The following is a 20,696-nucleotide window of genomic DNA, read 5'->3' as shown; positions in this document are numbered from 1 at the left end:
ACTGTAAGTTCCGATTAAAAAAATGAAAAAGAAAAACAAATCAGTTGCTTATTTCTATTGCTTGAAGATTATCAATGAAGAACATGAATTGGATTCTAATATATAACTCTCTAGTAAAGATAAGAGAAAATTCTCTTTTTTTAAAAAAAAAAAAAATATTATTTCATTTAAAGACATCACAGTGATAGAGTGATATTTTGTTAAACAGAGACTTAAATATCTTGTTAACAATAATAGACTTATTTAGAATGAAGTACTTTGATAAAGAATTAAATTGGGTGAGATCATAATCATATATAAATAAAAGACTGTTTTGGTATATAAAAGAACGTATAGAATAAAAATTAATTTTTAAAATTTATTAACTGAGTGAAAAAAATCAAATGATATTCAAAATTAAATTTAGAGTGTAAATAATTCCATTATAAAATTAATTTTATCGTCTTAATGTTGCACTGATTTGTGTCCTTTAATAAAAGTCAAAATTCTCTCGAATTTTCATGATAAAATTAATATTTCACTGCACCCAGTTACAGTACAGTACATCTAGAGGACTATTTATATATGAGTTTCTTGTCAAAACACAAACTAGCTAAGTCTGCAGAAGAGTAGAAGAAAACAAAAAGGTAATAGCTAGAAATCAGTTAATCTAAATCTATATAACATGGAGGCAAAAGCAACAGTTATTGGGAATTCTCTCGTGGAGCCTTCGATTCTGGAGCTGGCAAATAATCTGCCACTGACAACTGTTCCGCCACGTTATGTTCGCCCTGAGATAGACCATCCCTTGATTCGCAACGACGATTCTTCAGCACAACAACTTCCAGTCATTGACATGCACACGTTGCTCTCTGGGGATGACTCAGAGCTTGAGAAGCTTGACCATGCATGTAAAGAGTGGGGTTTCTTTCAGGTACATAATAATTGAGCAGTGATATTCATATAATGAAAATACTTAATTGATTGCAAATCATTGCTTTGGTTAGCGTTTTTTCAGGTCTCAGTGTTTTTACATTTTCCATAAAAATCATTTTACTTCCTGAGCTTTAAGTTTCCTATATGAACCATGCATGTAAAGACTGGGGTTTCTTTCAGGTACATAACAATTTAGCAGTGATATTCAGATAATAAAAATTAGACAAAACGTTTACAAAAAACAAAGTAAATCAGTACCGGATTAGTCACTTGATTGTAAACCCATTAAACAGACACTGATTTATCGTTGTTTTTGTCAGCATTTTATCAGCTCTCCGTTTCTTTAGCTTTTTCCATAAAAATCATTTTGTTTCCAGAACTTCAAAATTTCCTTTATGAACCATGTATATATGGAAAGAACATCTTGCTTTAATTTGCATATATGCAGTTGATGAATCATGGAGTGAGCAGTTCATTGGTGGAGAAAGTGAAAGCAGAGATTCAAGAATTCTTTAATCTTCCAATTGATGAGAAAAAGAAGTTTTGGCAGCAGCCAGGAGATATTGAGGGATTTGGGCAGCTTTTTATTACGTCTGAAGAGCAGAAGCTTGATTGGGGATACGGCTTTACTATGTTCACTCTCCCAACCCATCTGAGGAAACCCCACTTGTTCCCCAAGTTGCCTCTTCCATTCAGGTTCTATACTTAAATTTTAGACTTTTCTTATATAGAATATTCTATCTTATGATAATTACTGGACTATATATTATTATTTGCATGCAGAGATGACTTGGAAGTTTACTTAACGGAACTTAAAAATCTTACCTTGAAAATCCTTGACCTAATGGCTAAAGCTCTAAGAATGGATCCCAATGACATGAAAGAGCTGTTTGAAAACGGGATGCAATCATTAAGGATGAATTATTATCCTCCTTGTCCGCAACCAGAGCAAGTTCTCGGCTTTAAGCCTCATTCTGATGGCTCCGTACTCACCATCCTCCTCCAAATCAATGAGATGGATGGTCTCCAAATTAAGAAAGATGGAAAATGGTTTGCTGTTAAGCCCCTTCCTGATGCCTTTATAGTCAACGTTGGTGACGTTTTAGAGGTAACACTTGTCTTTCTCTACAGCCTATGATAAGTAACGCTATGTCTCTACATAGTTTGTATCTCTAGTAAGAGCAGTGCTAGGTGAAGAAGGAGAGAAAGATGAGAGAATTTTGTCCTCTCTCTCTACCCACTCACTCTCTCTCTACCATTTTCTTCTTTATTTCTCTCGTCTTTCTCTCGTGCTTCTCTTCACCAAGTATTTTCCCTCTAATAATGTTACGTGACATCTGACGTGTCTTTTATTAGTAAGTAGAGTAGAATTATTGTATAATTTGTATTAATAATAGAAAACAAAGTCAACTAAATGCGAATCTAGAAATAATTGGTGACGCGTCGCTTGCAATAAAAACTAAGTTAATTGTTAGCATAGGATATATAGTTGATGACTAGTTTCATCTAATTTCTTCCTCTTCTTGATTATACTTGTTAACTTTTTTTTTTTTTTTTGGTTCAATTTATGATCCTGCAGATTTTTAGCAATGGAACTTATCGTAGTATTGAACATCGTGCGACTGTAAACTCAATGAAGGAAAGGTTATCTTTTGGTACATTTTACAGTCCAAAATTAGATGGAGAATTGGGTCCAGCACTGAGTCTTATTACTCCAAAGACTCCAGCATTATTTAAGAGGATAAGTGTGGTAGATCACTTGAAAAGATTCTTTTCAAGCGAGCTGCGTGGAAAGTCATTTATTGATTTCTTGAGGATTCAAAATTAGGCGGTTAAAAGTTGTTGATTGTTTTGAATTACATGATAAGATTATATGGAGTCCATACCAATAAAATGAGTGAATTAATTATTAAGTTGTGAACTTTTAATTTTATTACACACACATATATGTTTACCTTAAATTTTATTGAATATTGATAAATTAAAAAATAAAGTCGTGAAACGCATACTCAGTGATGATCTTGCAGGAATGATATTTGCAGTATAAGGGAATTATTGATGGAATAGAAAAACAAAAGAAGAAGAATTGGGGTAGAAAGCGTGCATGAAGAAAAAAATGAATTAAAATAATAGTGATCTTGAAATTTTTTATTTTATTTTTTTAATTAATTAAGAATAATTTTGATTTTATGTAAGAATATATTTAAAATTGTATTAAGTATAACATTTGTTCTCAAAATTAGATTTACCAATACTTTTAAAAAAATTACCAAACAAAACTTAAATTTTGATATTTTAAAATTATTTTTAAGTCAAAATAGTAATCCCAAATGAGTGCTTATTCAATTACTTGGATAAAACAAAAATGAATTTAAATTTAAAGGACTTAAATTAATAATGCATTTTGAAAAGCCATGGTCCTCTTCTAAATTTCGTGATTTCTACCAACGATGCGGACCGATCAACAATAAAATATCCCAATAGTTTCGTAAGTTTTATGATTGGGCACGTGAACTTGATAGGCGCAATTGTCTATTTTTTTTCATTGTTTTATATTTGTCTATATCTAATTTGCTGTTTTACGACGTAACACTCGTGGAGGAAAAAACCCAAACAAAATCGAGTACACAAGTTTGTGTGGTCAGCCTGGTTTTATATTTCAAAATGCCAATCTAGTGGGATTAGTACCAATCTAAAGATAAACCACACAATGTGACACTACATGGATAAGACTACTATTCCACTGTGAAATCTATAATGGCATTAGGATTTGATACAAGTGATAGTAGGATTATTTTGGGTAAGACTCATTTTCTTAGTAAAGAATTAAATTGGGTGAGATGTAAGATATAAATGGAGGATTATTTTGGTATTTAAAAGAATGTGCTCAGTAAAATTAATTTTTAAAATTTATTAAATGAGAATGAGAGTACAGAATAAAGTGGTACTCAAAGTAAAATTTAGATTGCAAATAGCCCAACATTAAGTTGGCGATCTTTTTTTTTTCTTTTATCTTAAATCTGAAATAGGTATGAATGTTGCTAAAGTTTGAAAGGGTCTGAATGCCTATGTCAAAATAATATATTTGTTTTTTTATTTTTTGACATCTAGGTGTAAGTGGTAAGTTGTTTGTACTTATTAAACTCAAAACATTTTAAATCTAATATTTTTACACTGATGACCTTGAAAGTGTTATATATACTTGAAGCTTAAACAGATATATATTTATGGTGTTTTCTAGTACAATAGTTTTTATATGTTATAAATATTTACAAGGGAAGTAACTCATATATAATTTATGAAAAATAATTTTGATAACATTAATTTTTACAATTTAACATAATATTTATACATAAAAAAGCTGTTATCTAATTATATAAAAAAAACTAAATTCAAAATGAATTTATGTTAAGTACTTAATACGAAGTAAAATTTGATATCAAGAAAATTTGTGATATGACATCTAATAGGTAAGTAGAAAATAAATACATCTAATGAGGGTATTTGGGAGAAAAAAAGTTGAGTTTCCATTCAAACATTTTATTAATTCAGATAAAACTGAAATTTTACTTTTTTTTATTCAAATAAAAATGTCTAATAATAAAACTTTCAGATACAAAGGCAAACAAGCCAAAATATCAAAACATCTTAAATTAAGCCCAATTAAGACTTTAGATATAAAAACAAATAAACTCTAACATTATTTCAATTGTCTTAATGTTGAATGGTGTACCCTTTAATAAATGGAATGGGATCTTCTTTTGATCTAAACTAGGGCTGGATATAAATCGAGTTTGGATCAACCCGATCTAATTTTTGGATTGAATCGAATTAAACCAATTTGAATATATTCAAATCGAATCAAATAAAAAATTCGGGTAAAAAATTTAGGTCAATTGGATGATTAATCGAATTTTACCTAATATATCATATCAAATTTTGCCGATCAAAGAAAAGAATTGTTGGAAAAAAATTAAACTCAAACCCAGTCCAAATATTTATGGTACAACAAGAAGAAATTAATACAATATCTTAGGGATAAATTAAATCTTTTAGGTTTCTTACAAGGCAAACCATTTAGCGGTGGAGAGCTGCAGATCGGAGTGCAGCAGCAATCGTGGTGGCGAATGGATCAACCAGCAGCAGCAGTCGTGGTACATGACAGCAGAATGCGTAGGCAAGTTACGGATCGCATTAGGGCTGCTTTGTTCTGCCATGACTGCCGTCTGCCATGCTATGTTTGGTGAGTGCCGCCGGCTGCCACTGCGTATGTGACTATGTGTGGTGTGCTGCCCCTATGTTGTGTTGTGTGTGTGAAGTGCCATTGTGCTCTGTGTGTGAAAAGGATACCACGATGTTCGCTTGTTTGTACTTTGTGCTTGTAAATTGAAATGATCAATTAGGTTAGCTCATTTTTTCTTTTTTTGGTAAGGGACCAACCCGATTGGATTTTCAGAGCGGATTGGGTTTAATCCAATCCGATCACGATCTAATCGGGTTTGTTTCTACCAACGATTGGATTAGGTTAATAATTCAATCCAAACTGAACCCGATGTTTTTTGGATTAGTTGGGTCGAATCGGATTATTTATCTAGCCCTAATCTAAACTCTACTGAAGTTTTAAAGATTTCCAGTCATATATCATTTAGTGATAATGTAAGAATAAAATTTAACTTCTTTATTTTTTTAATTCATTATCTACTAATCAACACCTAAATTATTTGCTCTACAAGTGATCATATCAAGACAGAAGTCAGGATCTTCTTGAATTTTTATAACAAAATTATTATTTTATTACACCTAAGTGGATCACAGTACATCCAAAGGACTATTTATATATGAGTTTCTTGTTAAAACACAACCCAACTAAGTCTGGAGGGGAGAGGGAGAAAAAAAAGAAAGAAATAGCTAGAAACCAGATAATCCAAATCTATATAATATGGAGGCAGAATCGACAGCTATTGGGAGTTCTCTCGTGGAGCCTTCGATTCTGGAGCTGGCAAATAATAAGCCACTGATCACAGTTCCTCCACGTTATGTTCGCCCTGAGATAGACCATCCCCTGATTCGCAACGACGATTCTTCAGCACAACAATTTCCAGTCATTGACATGCACAAGTTGCTCTCTGGAGATGACTCAGAGCTTGAGAAGCTTGACCGTGCATGCAAAGAGTGGGGTTTCTTTCAGGTAAATAATAATTTAGCAGTGAAATTCAGATAATCATAATTAGACAAAACGTTGACAAAAAAGAAAGTAAATCAGTACCGGATTAGTCACTTGATTGTAAACACTGTAAACAGACGCTAACTTATCATTGTTTTTGTTAGCATTTTATCAGCTCTCCGTTTCTTTAGCTTTTTCCATAAAAATCATTTTGTTTCCTGAACTTCAAAATTTCCTTTATGAACCATGTGTATATGGAAAGGACATTTTCCTTTAATTTGCATATATGCAGTTGATGAATCATGGAATGAGCAGTTCATTGGTGGAGAAAGTGAGAGTAGAGATTCAAGACTTCTTTAATCTTCCAATTGATGAGAAAACGAAGTTTTGGCAACAACCAGGAGATATTGAGGGATTTGGGCAGCTCTTTATTGCGTCTGAAGAGCAGAAACTTGATTGGGCATATGGCTTTACTTTGATCTCTTTCCCAACTCATCTGAGGAAATCCCACTTGTTCCCCAAGTTGCCTCTTCCATTCAGGTTCTATAGTTGAAGCGTATCGTTTTGCTATATGGTATATTCTATCTTATGATAATTACTGGACTATATATCGTTATTTGCATGCAGAGATGACTTGGAAGTTTACTCGACAGAACTTAAAAATCTTGCCCTGAAAATCCTTGACCAAATGGCCAAAGCTCTACGAATGGATCCCAATGATATGAAAGAGTTGTTTGGAAACGGAAGGCAGTCATTAAGGATGAATTATTATCCTCCTTGTCCGAAACCAGAGCAAGTTCTTGGCTTTAAGCCTCATTCTGATGGCGCCGCACTCACCATCCTCCTCCAAATCAATGAGATGGATGGTCTCCAAATTAAGAAAGATGGAAAATGGGTTGCAGTTAAACCCCTTCCTGATGCCTTTATAGTCAATATTGGTGACGCTTTAGAGGTAACACTTGTCATTTTCTATAGCGTATGATGACTAATGCTATATTCTACGCAGTTTGTATCTCTAGTAATGTTTTGTGACATCTGACCTTCATTGTAAGTGGAGTAGAATTATTATATAATTTGTGTTAATGATATAATGATAGAAAATAAAGTCATCTAACACCGAATTCATAAGAAAAAAAAAAGGGTTGGGAACACCTTGCTTGCGATAAAAATGATGTTGTTAGGATGGGATATGTAGATGATAACTGGTTTCATATATTTATGTTATTTTTTAATTTATTTACTTTATGTGTTTATAGATTTTTACCAATGGAACTTATCGTAGTATCGAGCATCGTGTGACTGTAAACTCAGTGAAGGAAAGGTTATCTTTTGCTACATTTTACAGTCCGAAATTAGATGGAGAATTGGGTCCAGCACCAAGTCTTATTACTTCGAAGACTCCAGCGTTGTTTAAAAAAATAAGTGTGGTAGATTACTGGAAAAGATTTTATTCAAGTGAGCTGCGTGGGAAGTCTTTTATTGATTTCTTGAGAATGCAAGACCAGGGCACTTAAAAGTTATTGATTGCTTCCAGTTATACGACGAGATTACATGGAGTCCATTCTGATAAAATAAGTCAATTAAGTTGTGAACTTATTCTGTTGGATTGTGTTTAGACTTGCTGGGCTGTGTATACTTCAATGGATAAACTTAAATAAGTTTACGGAGTTGTGTAACTTGTATTTGTATGTGAATTATAACTTGTAGAAAAGTTAAAATAAAATTACATAATAAATTTTGTGTAGATTCTATGTTTCTTTGTCGATTTATATATATCTGCAGTTTCAATTGTTGTCCTAGGACCTGATTTGAACCTACAATTGAGATTGGCGTATGATGACTTGAAGTGATTATTTTCAACAAATGTGACTTCTTTCTATTGGACCAGCAAATTAATGTGTTTGCCTGGAAAGTTTGGAAGATGACAATTTTCAATTTTGCTTTTGAAAAGATGATGTTTATGATGGTCCCTTTAAAATCATATTAATTGTCAAACACGTGGTGCTCTTTCATGGAAAAAAACTTATAATATTTTTCTTCCACTCATCGTGGTCTATCTTTTCATTGACTCTATATGGAAAAATTATATCAAACATCCAACATTGTTTAAAAAATAGTAAAAATAAATTGATGAAGAAATATGAGACAAAAGTTAAAAGTTACAAAAAGATTGTTAGTTTTTTTTTTTTTTTTAATAAGATAACATAGTGCTTTTTCATACAGAAAACTTTGTATGTCTCCCTTTTATAGAGAAACATTTTACGGATATCTTTTTAAGTTAAATTAGTCATTCATGTATCTCATAATTTAATTCAACTTGAATAATTACAATCACATACAGATTTAGTTTATTCAACTCTAAATTGTAATTAAATATAACATATGACTAATTTCAAATCAAATGCAAAGAAAATTGATCCTGCTTTCCTTTAATGTGAGACATTAGTATTTTAAAGTATCAATAAAAAATAAGAGATCCCTTATATAATGATATAAGTTACATCGATCATAGAATTGCACTAGACAATCACAAAGTACTTAGATCATTAAGGGATCAAGATCCAACAAAATTCCAAAAAACAAGTCAGGCCACGTGCAAACCTAATGTATCTATCCTTTATGCTGAATAATCTTTGCTCAAGCAGTGTGGTCAGACATCCACATTTGAAAAATGCTTAAGCGTGCATTGACTTTACATCTTATATCAACAAAAATTGAAAAAAATAATACATGTAATTGGCTTTCCAACACATGATTTTTTTTAAATATTATTATTAAAGAGTAAAATATAAATATTGATAAATGTTGAAGATATTATTATACATTAGTTGAGAATATTTATTAGGTTAATATTATAAGATCTCAAATCTTTTGAATTAGTTTTTGTGTATAAATTAGAAAATTTGGTTTTTATATGATATTAGTGTCAAAATCATACATGAGCAGTCTCACACTACCATTCCATTTCACAACGACCATACAAGAAGAACAGTATGAACATGACAAGAGGTTTTGAGGAAATTATCCAACGTTTGGCCAGTGGCTAAGAAAAATTACAAGGCTATATAAAAATTTTAAGATAATACTCAACTCTTTAAATAGTTTTTGAGTATGACTTAGACTATGGGCTCTTATAATAAATAAAACCTAACGTACTACAGAGACCTAACTCGACATATCAGATTAGGGCTGGGCATATCTGGTACAATTCGGTTCAGTCGAAGAACTGAACCAAACTGAAATCAATCGATTCTTTAAAGCTGGAACCGAATACGAACCAACTTTTGAACCGTACCAAAGATGATTCGATCGGTTCGATTTTGTGATCAGTTCGGTTCACAAACGGGTGGATCGGTTCAAAATGGATGAGGAAGCCCTTTGCTGGTGATTAGATTCATTCAACAATTTATTTATAAAACACCCAACAAATTAAACTCCAATTTATGAATCCGAACTCACAAAATTAAGGAAAACAAGTGTTTTGAAATTCAGGTGTGAAATGGATTATTGAGCATGGCAGCTGCTACAAGCACACTTAAAATTGATTCAATTGAAAACAACAGCCTCCTCGTGAACTTCATGAAAATTTATTTGGATGTTTCAAATAATTTGTAATTATAAAACTGACCTTTTCATTTGCTTCCAAATCTTTCCATCAAAATCAACGAATAAATAAAAAATGTAAACACAAGTTACACAAGTCCACCGACACGACAGCAGCGGCGGGCTACCGACGACACGACCACAACGAACGGGAGGCGACGCTGACACGAGCACGACCGGATGAACTACGACAGGCTGACACGAGCGCGATGGCGACGACTACGGTGACAGGCTGGCTAATAAGCGACAGTGGTGGATGGAATGTGTGTATCAGCGAGAGTGAGACAGATGGTGAGGGTGTATGTGTGTGTCGGCTAGTGTGTGAGAGAGAGATGGTGGGTGTGTGCATGATTTTAATGTTTATAATTATTTTATTTATTTATAAAACCGAAATTAAATCTAATTAACATAAATTTTGGTTCGGCTCGGTTTGGAAAACCGAATCGAACCCACCCCAATCAGAATTAAAATCCATCCCAAAAAAAAATAAATTAATAAACTCTTCTTCACTCTAGGGGTGTTCAAAATCTAATCTGATTTGCTTAATTTGATCTACAAAAAATTTGATCTACAAAAAATTTGTTCTATAAAAATCCGATCTGTGGATTAGTGGATTGAATTAGATTAAAAATTTAAAAATCCGCAGTCAATAAATTAGATATAGATTTACTTCTATAAATTCATAAAAATCTGTAAATTTGCAAAAACAAAAATTATTTAATTAAAATATTAAACTTGTAAATGTGGCATTACTACTTACTAATAACAAAATAAGTTAAAAATGTAGTTACGTTAATAGCATATTATATCTTATTCATGATAATATAAAATAAAAAATAATTAAATAAGTAAAAATAGCTTCTTAAACAGTTAATTTTCATAATTTTAGTTAATTTTTATGTATTGATTTAAAAAAATGAGATTGTTTCTTCTTGTTGTTTTATATTTGAAACTTTGAATGTATTTTTCTAGTTTTATTTAAATGATTAATTTATTTAAATCTTATTAAATTTTAAATTTGACAAAATTAAAAATTCTTAACTTACAAACTAACCCATGGCCATAAAATTGTGGATTGGATATGAATTAGGTCAAATACACATCCGATTCACATGGATTGAATTTGAATTGAATTTCAATAATTCGTAGATTGAATTGGATTAAAAATTTATAATATAAAAAATTGTTAATTGGATATGGATTGATATCCAATCCATAACATCTAATCTGTGAATACCCCTACTTCACTACCGTCAAGGAATTGTTGCTTTTCCAAGTCGAAAGTATTTAGTTGTCCATTTGATCAATTAATGTATTAAGTATCTTATATTTAAAGCAATATTTTTCAAATGACCGCAATTAAAAAAGTTATTCTCTACTTCAATAATTGAAAACTTTGTATAGTCTTGTTTAATCACACGAGTTTGGAGAGAAAAGAGAGGTAATTAATCAAAAACTATGTAAAGCAACAACGATAGCAAGTTCTCTTCTGGAGCCTTCGATTCAGGAGCTGGCAATGAAGCCAATGACGACTAAAGTTCCACCACGATATGTTCGCCCTGATATAAAAGATGTAATGATCTGCAACAACAACAATTCTTCAACAGAACAACTTCCAGTCATTGTCAAAGTCATGGTTGGGCGGTTTGGCACCATTAACATTTTTCAAAATGGCCACCCAAATTGAAGTCCAAGTAGATGCCGCCCAAGGAAAGGAAAAAAAAGGGAAATTTTGACAAAGAAGAAAGAAGAATGAAGAAAATGCTGCAAATGGTGGTTGGCACACCAAAATGGAAGAAAAGAAAAAAAAATTATTATTTTAATAGCCAATTTTGGCTATAAATGGGGGGGTTCCCCATCGGCTTAGAGCATCCAAATTTTTCATTTTATTTCTTATTCTTTAGAGAGAAAGTGAGAGTATTTTAAGAGTTTTAACAAACTCTTGAGTGATTTGTGATTTGAGAGTTTTGGGTGTATTGGGGTTTTGGGTAGTGAGACAAAATACCACAATACTTGTAACTCATTTTCACTAGTAAAATATTTTCCTTCTGTTTTTGCATGTGGACGTAAGTTAAAAGCCGAATCACGTAATTTCTGGGGTCCTCTACTGTGCTTGTTCTTTATTTTCTTCTAATTTTATTTTAGTTGTGTGTCTGCTTCACCCACCAATTTTCTTATAGTGGTATCAGAGCTATTGGTTGTATTTTTTGGAGTTGGGTATTGTTCACGTATACGACACTGTTCACGTATAGGGTTTCTTTCATGTATACGTACTCTTCTTTGTTAATTATTGTCATTTTCCATAATTTTAGCAAATTATCCAAGTAGTGCTTGTATTTTCCCCAACACAAAAAAAAAAAAAAAAAAAATCATCTAAAACGTCCTCTATTGTATTTTTGTTGATTCATTGATATCAATTTAATTATCATTTTTTTTCACCTCCTAAATGTTGAATTAATTTGAATTTTAATTATTTGAAATTATGTAAATATTATTTTATCCTTAAAAAATCGGATCCAATCGCTACAAAAATATGTTTTAAGTAATCTTTTTGAAAAAATAATGAAATATGTATCGAAAATAATACAAAAATTAGTATAAAAACTACAAAAGATTAAAAAAAAATTTCTTGTCTTGTAATAATTTTTTTCATCCTATAGTTTTTTTTTTTTTTTTTGGTTTTCTAGTATGACGTACCATTTTTATACTATTTTTTGTGAACATATTATTGTTGTTTTGAAAGGAAATCGACTGACTAGATGATTAGCTCAAATTATGGGAATTAAATGAGTATTTCTTCATGTTTTTCTGACTTCAAATTAATTTCTGTGGAACATATATGACAACAACATCGTGCTTTGAATAATTTGCATGTAGCTGGTGAATCATGGAGTGAGCAGTTCACTGGTGGAGAAAATGAAAGCTAAGACCCAAGACTTCTTTGATCTTCCAATTGAGGAAAAGAACAAGTACTGGCATCGACCTGGTGATATTGAGGGATTTGGGCAGCTCTTCATTGCTTCTGAGGAGCAGAAACTTGATTGGGGATACGGCTTTACCATATTCACTCTCCCAATTCATTCGAGAAGACCCCACCTGTTCCCCAAATTGCCTCTCCCATTCAGGTTTTCTCTGCCTCTCAATTTTTCTTTTTTCATTTTTAGCCACACAACACACCAATTATTGATGCAACGTTTCGTCCATCTAACAATACTACAATAGTGCTGCATTGCTAGAGATACCTTGGAAGTTTACTTAACGGAAGTGAAAAATCTTACCCTGAAAATGCTTGACCAAATGGAAAAAGCTCTAAGAATGGATCCCAATGAGATGAAAGAGTTGTTTGAAATGGTGTGCAATCAATAAGGATGAATTATGACCCTCCTTGTCAACAACCAGAGCAAGTTATTGGCTTGAATTCTCATTCTGATGCCTCTGCACTCACCATCCTCCTCCAAATCAATGAGATGGATGGCCTCCAAATAAAGAAAGATGGAAATTGGGTTCTCGTTAAACTCCTCCCTGATGCTTTTATCATAAACGTTGGTGACGTTTTGGATGTAGCACTCATCACTTTCTACTGCCTTTGTTTTCTACTTTAACTTAGTGTTTTCTTAATTCCCTTCAGAGCACTTATATTAAATGATGACCAAATTAACTATAAAACTGTGCAGGATTACTTTGTTAATTAAATCTGTGATTCTTCTGTGAACGTTCAGTTTGTTTAACATTTTTCTTATATAAGATTTTCTCATGATCTTATCTATGTCCTATATAAGATGGGATGCTAAGGAACTTGAGGATATGTATGTCCTATATAAGATTTTCTCATGATCTAATCTTGTACTAAGCAAAAATTTGTTCATGTTCCACCCATAACTATCATAACCTCTGTTAGGGAAGTGCAGGTTTAGCAATTATCCACATTACGGTGATTGCAACTTTTATATAAATATAAATGTGGTAATAAACAAATAAAAAGAAAAATTTGAACACAATAATTTACTTGTTTTGACGTAAAGCCTACGTCCAAGAGCAAAGACTAGAAGATAATTTCATGAGCTAATAAATGCGAATTAACAAAATTAGAAAAAAAAAATCTCAAAACTCAAAATCCCAATACACCCAATTAGATCTTGACTAGAACACGTAGGTTGAAACTCTTTCAAATCTCTCAAATTACTTTACTTGCAATTGCTCTCAAAATGTGAATGCCTTCAAATGACCAAATGGCTTGGTATTTATCGCTAAAGACCATTTTGACAAACATTTGTTCATTTGAAGGCATCCACATTTTGAGATAAACTACAAGTGAAGCAATATTAGACATTTGAGAGAGTTTATACTTGAATGTTCAAGTGAGGATCCAATTCGGTGTATTAGGTTTTTGGTTTTGAGAGTTTTTTCTTCATATAAAGTATGTTTTCATGGCTTTTCTTTATATATTTTTCTTCCAATGTTTTCCCACAATTTCTTTACTGATGTCTCACTCATGACAAAGTATTTATGATCTTTAACTAGACATAAGTGAATAGTACCACATACCTATCTATTGATTTTTGTCCACTATCTATTGATTTTTGTCCACTCCTCGTGATTTATCTTCTCAGTCTTTTCTTTAAGAGTAAGCTCCAACTCTTTCTAACATAAGAGATCCATCACCTCATATTGCTGCATACCAAAATTATTAGTACCATTGAATTTGTCCACTTCAAACTTTGCATTAGTCACAATAGTCATCGCTGATGAAGACAACAATGATGTCTCTATCATCTTTCTTAACCTAAATGACCAATGCTGTCAGTAGCTATTCATAAATAGACTGTCTCCCAAGTACAAATCGTCGTCTCCATCGTATGCGTGAATAGTACCATATCTACAAATAATATTATTTACGTGAACAGTGTAGTATACCCCAAGTATGAACCTTTGGCTCTAATACCAATTTTTGCGGAAGCGCGGGTTGAGCAATTATCAATATTATGGTGACTGTGACTTCTGCAGAAATATAAATATGGTAATAAGAAAATGCAAAAAAATAAATTAAATACAATAATTTATGTGGTTCGGCATAAAATCTACATTCACGGGCAAAGATTAAAGCTAATTTCAGTAATAAATGGGAATTTACAAAATTGAGAAAAAAGCTCTCGAAGCCGAAAACCTCAATACACCCATTTGGATCCTCACTAGAACACTTAAGTAATAGCTCTCTCAAATCTCTCAAATTGATTTACTTGCAATTGCTCTCAAAATGTGGATGCCTTCAAATGAACAAATGGCTTGGTATTTATAGCCAAAGATCATGCATGCATTTAATTCCTTTGTCCCCAAAAGCTTTGAAAAACGGCAACCAAAATCAACAATTTTGACAAATTCAAGCGGCATCTAGAAAAACCACCACATTTTTCTCCATGCATATGTCAACAAAAACATGCCGCCGATTTTGCTTTTTGAAATTGGCGAGCGATTATTTGACTTTCAACAGCCTCGATAAAGTTTGGCAGAATAATAATATGGCATAACCAACATAACCTGGGCAAAGTTTAGCAAAATAATAATACGGGCAGAACATTTGGCCGTAAAACGATCTACAGAAGGATAGACATTCTCAAATCTCAGCTTATTTCTGTCTTTCCAAATCAAATAAAGCAGGTAATAACTGGTGGTGACCCAAATATTATAAAGTTGAGGACTAATTAATCTGATATTGAAAAATAAACTCCCATAAATCATTAATCTGGAGACTTTAGTACAAGACAAAGCAAGGTCAATAAAATAACTAATAGGAGGAAGAGGATCCGACAACCATCTGTCAATCCAAAAAATGAATAAAGAAGCCATCAGCAATAACACTTTAAGAGACCAGCCTATTAAGAGGAATTAACAAAAAACCGATTGGCTGTATAATAAGTTTGTAACAAGCTTTAACTAATAGGAGGAAGAGGATCCGACAACCATCTGTCAATCCAAAAAATGAATAAAGAAGCCATCAGCAATAACACTTTAAGAGACCAGCCTATTAAGAGGAATTAACAAAAAACCGATTGGTGTATAATAAGTTTGTAACAAGCTTTAAGATAGTCAGCATACATAGAAGAATGATTTTTAACATTGCATAAAATCTTTTACAGGCATGCATGATCTATTTAAAATATCTAGACGACGAAGTCCAAGACCACCCACTGCCTTTAACAAACAAAACTGATCGCAATGAACTAACGCTATCTTCCGAGAACTGTAATCACAAGAAATGAATTTCCGAGACCAGGTATGAAGCTGTTTGATCAAAGATTTAGGCCATAAATAAATCTAGATGCTATAGAGCAAAGGACTGCGGAAAATAGCTTTAACGAGCCCCACTCTACCGGTTTAAACCGTTTTGAGCGATTTGAACTTTATACTATTATCAAGATATTCATAATATCTTCATTAATAAAATGGTATTCGAAATAGATGGCTTAATTGTCGCCATCTTTCTAAAGGCAATGAATTTCCTTTTCTGTTGTACTTTTAGATAATAAAAGGGTGTTATGGATCATCCAGCAAATCTTGATCATGAGTACTCCAGGTTTACTGGATGGCATGTGGTGCCTTCAAAGGTACAAACATCCTTCCAAAGAAGTTAGATGGTCTTTCAAGTTAGAGATTATTTCAGTTTTGAAGAGGTAAGCCTCACTATGTGCTCTCCTGAATTGATGCAACTGTTTCTTTTATATCCAAAAAAATTGCCCTCTCTATCGAGGTTTCTCGAAAAATTAAATTTTTACTTCAAATATGAGAATAAAAACCTATCTTTAGGAGAACAAAATTGAATGAGGTAAAGTGAAATTTATATTATTAAAGAAGTATTTAATTAAGGGTGGTGATATTTCCACCCCACAAATTCTGCAAATCCACCCCACTTTTAAAAAATAATTACAAAAAATTCTCATTATTTTTAAAAATTTCAAATAAAAAAGAATTCAGAAGAATTAATCAATTAAATCTATTTAAATTTATTTTGTTGTGACTTAGATTTTTTTATTATATTTGACTAATAAGACTGCTTTAACCTAAATTTAAATTGACTATTTTACGCTTAAAGGGTAAAAATACCAAAAATTTAATTTAGCTTCAACAATTTCTTAATTTCATACAAAATTCATTGTTTCTAAATTGTTAATTTTACTTTATTAATATGATTATTAATTTTTAATTAAACTAACATAATGTTCTTATGAGAAAATTCTCATTAAATTATTAGCCTGTCAAATTTATGTCATTTACATGTAAAATATTGAAAATTATTAGACGTCATTTAAGAAGTGATGGTTGTCGAAGCCAGTAAAAATAAATACCTACTCTAAATAAATTGTGTATAGGGATTGAGAAGGGTCGTGTCCACAGAGATCGGTAATTATTTAAATCCTTTTTAAAATGTAAATTGCAAAATGGGGGGATTGTTGACAATAATAAAAATCAAATTAAAATAACAAGAATGCAAATTAAAATTGTAATTCAAATTGCGAAAAGCTCTGGTTGAAGGAATTAACTCAGCTTGATTCAACTACTGATAATTGATTCAAATATAAATCATTGCTACTTATGAATAGACCGGTTGTAGCTACTGAGACCCTCTAATAGCCAATCTCTCCTTAACTAGTCGATAACCAAGGTACGACCATTGGTTATTTCCCTAATCAATAGATAACCCTAGATACGATCATAGGATTTAATCAATTGACAGCCTGAAAAACCAGAGAGACCCAAATCCTAATCAACAAACGCATACGATGGTTCATTTAAATTAGATTGTTTATTCTCATAACACAACGCACTGCTATGTTATTTGTCACAAACATTGAAATCTTCATACGATGAATCCTATAATTGACAATATATTAAGTTGATAATTAAATAGTGGCATATTATCTAATTAACAAACATAATCATGACAATAATTTTGAGAATAAACAAATACCCAAAAAGTAATAAAACAATTAAAGCATAAGAAAGATCTCACAGTAATGATGAATCAAAGCTTCATTAACCTTCAACCAGAATAATAGGTTTAGTTCTTCATAGAGAGAAGAGAAAAATTTAGATCTAGGGTTTCTTTCTTCTTCCTCTTTCCAAAGTCCCCTCCTCTCTTGTTTTTCACGTCTCCTTCCTCTTATAGAGTTTTTCTAAAAATAAAATACTAACATCTAAAATATTATCTAAATATTAAATTCAAAAGTACAAAATTAACCAAAAAGACAAAACACGTTAAACTAAAAACTGCAGGTCCGTAGTTGACAGCACACCCCCACACCTTATCAACAAAGTTCTTCTGAAGCTCATAATTTCTCAAGGAAAACAATCATCCCCAAACATCATCTTGTAGCTCAATTTTAGCACCAATCAATATAATTGCACCTACAAAAATAAAATACAAGTAAATCACTATTATTAAGTGCAAAACATCGATATTAAAGGAAGTAAACAATGCAAAACTAGTGCATAAATTGCACTCTAACAAGAAGTTAGATTAAAAGTCAAAAAACTAAGTACCTAAAGTATTAGATACAAGAACACATATTTTTTTGGACAAGTGGGTCATTTTATGTCATAAAGCAAAATAATTAAATGGAACTTATATTAAAGCTACTTTAATAGTTTTAAAAAACTAAGTAAAAAAATATAAGAATGATTTAATTGATTAATTATATATATTTTTTTGTTGATTTGTATTTATTAGAAAAAAATGTGTATTTATTGCAAATATTTTGTAGAAGTGAAGGGGGTTTAGGCAAATAATTGGGTGGAAATATCCCCACCCCTTAATTAACTAAAGGAAGATTGTCAATTCCTCCCCTACTGTAATTAATATTTATGATTTGCGCCCTCATATTTTTATAATAGCCAATAATCCCTCAACAATATAAGTTTACAATATTACCCTTGTTTTTAAATACACTTTTATTCATATTTATTATAGATTAAATAAATCATGTGAATGGAAATTAAAATAAAAAAATTAAGTATAAAAAATAAGAAATATATGTTTTCATGTGAAAAAAATTAATAATAAAATATTTTTCTTATACTTTTTTTTATTTTATAAACATTTTCTTATAATAAATATATAAGAAAATTATTATAATATGATAAAAAAAATTGTTATAAGAAAACTTGAATAATTAATAAATTATTATTATAAAATAAATAATAAAATATTTTCCGATACTTTTTTATATTTAATTTTAAAATATTATAAAATATTTATTATAAGAAAATATTTACAAAATAAAAAAGTACAAGAAAAAATTTTATTATTAATTTTTTTGTTCACATCAAAGCATATATTTCTTGTTTTTAATATTTAATTTTTTTATTTATTTTCTATTCATATCATTTATTTAATTTATAATAAATATAAATAAAAGTATATTTTAAAATAGACGTAATATTGTAAACTTATGTTGTTATGGGAGTTACTAGTTATTATAAATACAACAGGGAAATAAATTGTATATATTAATTACAGTAGTGGGGAAATTGATAATCTCCCTTAACTAAATATCATCTTAAAGTATATGAAAACTGAATAAGGTAAAGTAAAATTTACATTATTAAAGAAGTACCAATTAACTAAATATCGTATCAAAGTATATGAATATAAAAATCCAACTTCATACAAATGCTTGCATAGCTAGAAACATCATATTAACCTATAAAAGATATCAAATTATCAATAAGCCATTAAGCCTCAACTTTTAATTTCTCATAAAGATCATCATTATCATCAACTGAGTCCGCAATCTTGGCTAAAACTCTCTCCCTTATTTGCGGATCTTCTCTTGTTATTTTCAGCTAGGGATTCTCTCAGGCTTTAGTTCTCCAAGAAGAATCCAAAGATGAAGCCGCATTGACAATGTATATCAACAAACATCGATCACCTAAAAAAATATTCCGTTGCGTAAATATACGGTAAATATATATAACGGGTCTTGCTAAGTTATATCATATGTAACGTATATCGACCAAATTTTTTTTTTTTTTTAATTTTTATGACTCAATTGTTACTTGTCACACAACTAAGGTTATAGGACACTACTTTTAGGTCAACTACAAATTACATATAATGTAACTTAGTAGTTACCTTAATGTAGATTTCCCTTTGAGTAGTTAACACTAAGAATGGTATGCTTAAACTCCTACGCATGTCATATTGATAATATAAGAAGATGGTTCATTTGAGTTTGACTAAAATGCCCTTGTGGACTTGTCGTACTAATATATTTAACAACGAAATTTAGGACTAGTTTTGTAATGTTGTAGCTTTTAAAATAATTTCTATTAGATTTGTAGTGGACCTAATCAATTGTGAACAAAATCAACTAAATGTTCAGTAAATTTTATTTCTAAAAGTGTTGGGAGTATTAAAATTAATTATACATATTAAATCTTATTATTAAATTATTGTTAGAGTACAAGTGACTAAAATAGACATAATGTTAAGTGAAATTTACTTCAACAAATAGTCCAGGATTCTATACTTTATTAAAGTACCAAAAAGTTATTAAAATATATGCTTTAATAGTATTATATCATACACTATTAAACTATATGGCTTAATAGTATTTCCAGACTTTAACAAATCTAGGATTCTAGATTGGAATATATATAATTCACCTTAAATTTTATTAAATATTAAAAAACACATATTAACCCTATCTTGAAACAATGATATTTGCACTATTAGAGAATTATTGATGGAATGGAAAATAGAGAGAAAAAGAATTGGGATAAAGAGCGTGCATGAAAAAAAAATCAAAATGATAATAATCTTAAACTTTCTGATTTTATTTGTTAATTAATTAAGGATAATGTTGGTCTTATGTAAAATATGTAACGATATAGTAAATTACCAAAATTAATTATACATATTAAAATTTAAATTTTATTTGATGCTCAAAATCAAATTTTGTCACGAGTAATTTCAAAAAGAAAATTACCAAAATTCAGAATTCTTTAGTCTGCCACGCTC

The 20,696-nt window shown here is 30.8% G+C and overlaps 2 protein-coding genes and 1 pseudogene across 2 annotated transcripts; all 3 read left to right on the top strand.

Annotated features, from left to right (window-relative positions):
* The first annotated feature begins 585 nt into the window (after positions 1-585).
* Positions 586-2,807, top strand: LOC18041639 (protein SRG1). The gene is made up of 4 exons (XM_006432843.2): positions 586-913; positions 1,364-1,611; positions 1,699-2,023; positions 2,495-2,807. Exons 1-4 carry the CDS (start codon positions 665-667, stop codon positions 2,741-2,743), a joined length of 1,071 nt encoding a protein of 356 aa, XP_006432906.1. The 5' UTR covers positions 586-664; the 3' UTR covers positions 2,744-2,807.
* A 3,004-nt stretch (positions 2,808-5,811) lies between these two features.
* LOC18041638 (protein SRG1) lies at positions 5,812-7,595 on the top strand. Its single transcript, XM_006432842.2, has 4 exons — positions 5,812-6,103; positions 6,372-6,619; positions 6,707-7,031; positions 7,336-7,595. The coding sequence occupies exons 1-4, from the start codon at positions 5,855-5,857 to the stop codon at positions 7,591-7,593; spliced, it is 1,080 nt and encodes a 359-aa protein (XP_006432905.1). The 5' UTR covers positions 5,812-5,854; the 3' UTR covers positions 7,594-7,595.
* A 2,296-nt stretch (positions 7,596-9,891) lies between these two features.
* LOC18041637 lies at positions 9,892-13,284 on the top strand (annotated as a pseudogene).
* Positions 13,285-20,696: the final 7,412 nt, after the last annotated feature.

This window comes from Citrus clementina, unplaced genomic scaffold (genome assembly GCF_000493195.1).
Source record: "Citrus clementina cultivar Clemenules unplaced genomic scaffold, Citrus_clementina_v1.0 scaffold_5, whole genome shotgun sequence".
NCBI classification, from domain to species: Eukaryota; Viridiplantae; Streptophyta; class Magnoliopsida; order Sapindales; family Rutaceae; genus Citrus; species Citrus x clementina.
Note: the sequence above shows the minus strand (reverse complement) of the source record. Positions and strands in the feature narration are given on the sequence as shown.

Coding starts and splice junctions, on each gene's coding strand:
- LOC18041639 (XM_006432843.2), top strand. CDS start 665: ATGGAGGCAAAAGCAACAGTTATTGGGAATTCTCTCGTGGAGCCTTCG. Junction 914..1,363: donor AAGAGTGGGGTTTCTTTCAG/GTACATAATAAT, acceptor GCATATATGCAG/TTGATGAATCATGGAGTGAG. Junction 2,024..2,494: donor ACGTTGGTGACGTTTTAGAG/GTAACACTTGTC, acceptor ATGATCCTGCAG/ATTTTTAGCAATGGAACTTA.
- LOC18041638 (XM_006432842.2), top strand. CDS start 5,855: ATGGAGGCAGAATCGACAGCTATTGGGAGTTCTCTCGTGGAGCCTTCG. Junction 6,104..6,371: donor AAGAGTGGGGTTTCTTTCAG/GTAAATAATAAT, acceptor GCATATATGCAG/TTGATGAATCATGGAATGAG. Junction 7,032..7,335: donor ATATTGGTGACGCTTTAGAG/GTAACACTTGTC, acceptor ATGTGTTTATAG/ATTTTTACCAATGGAACTTA.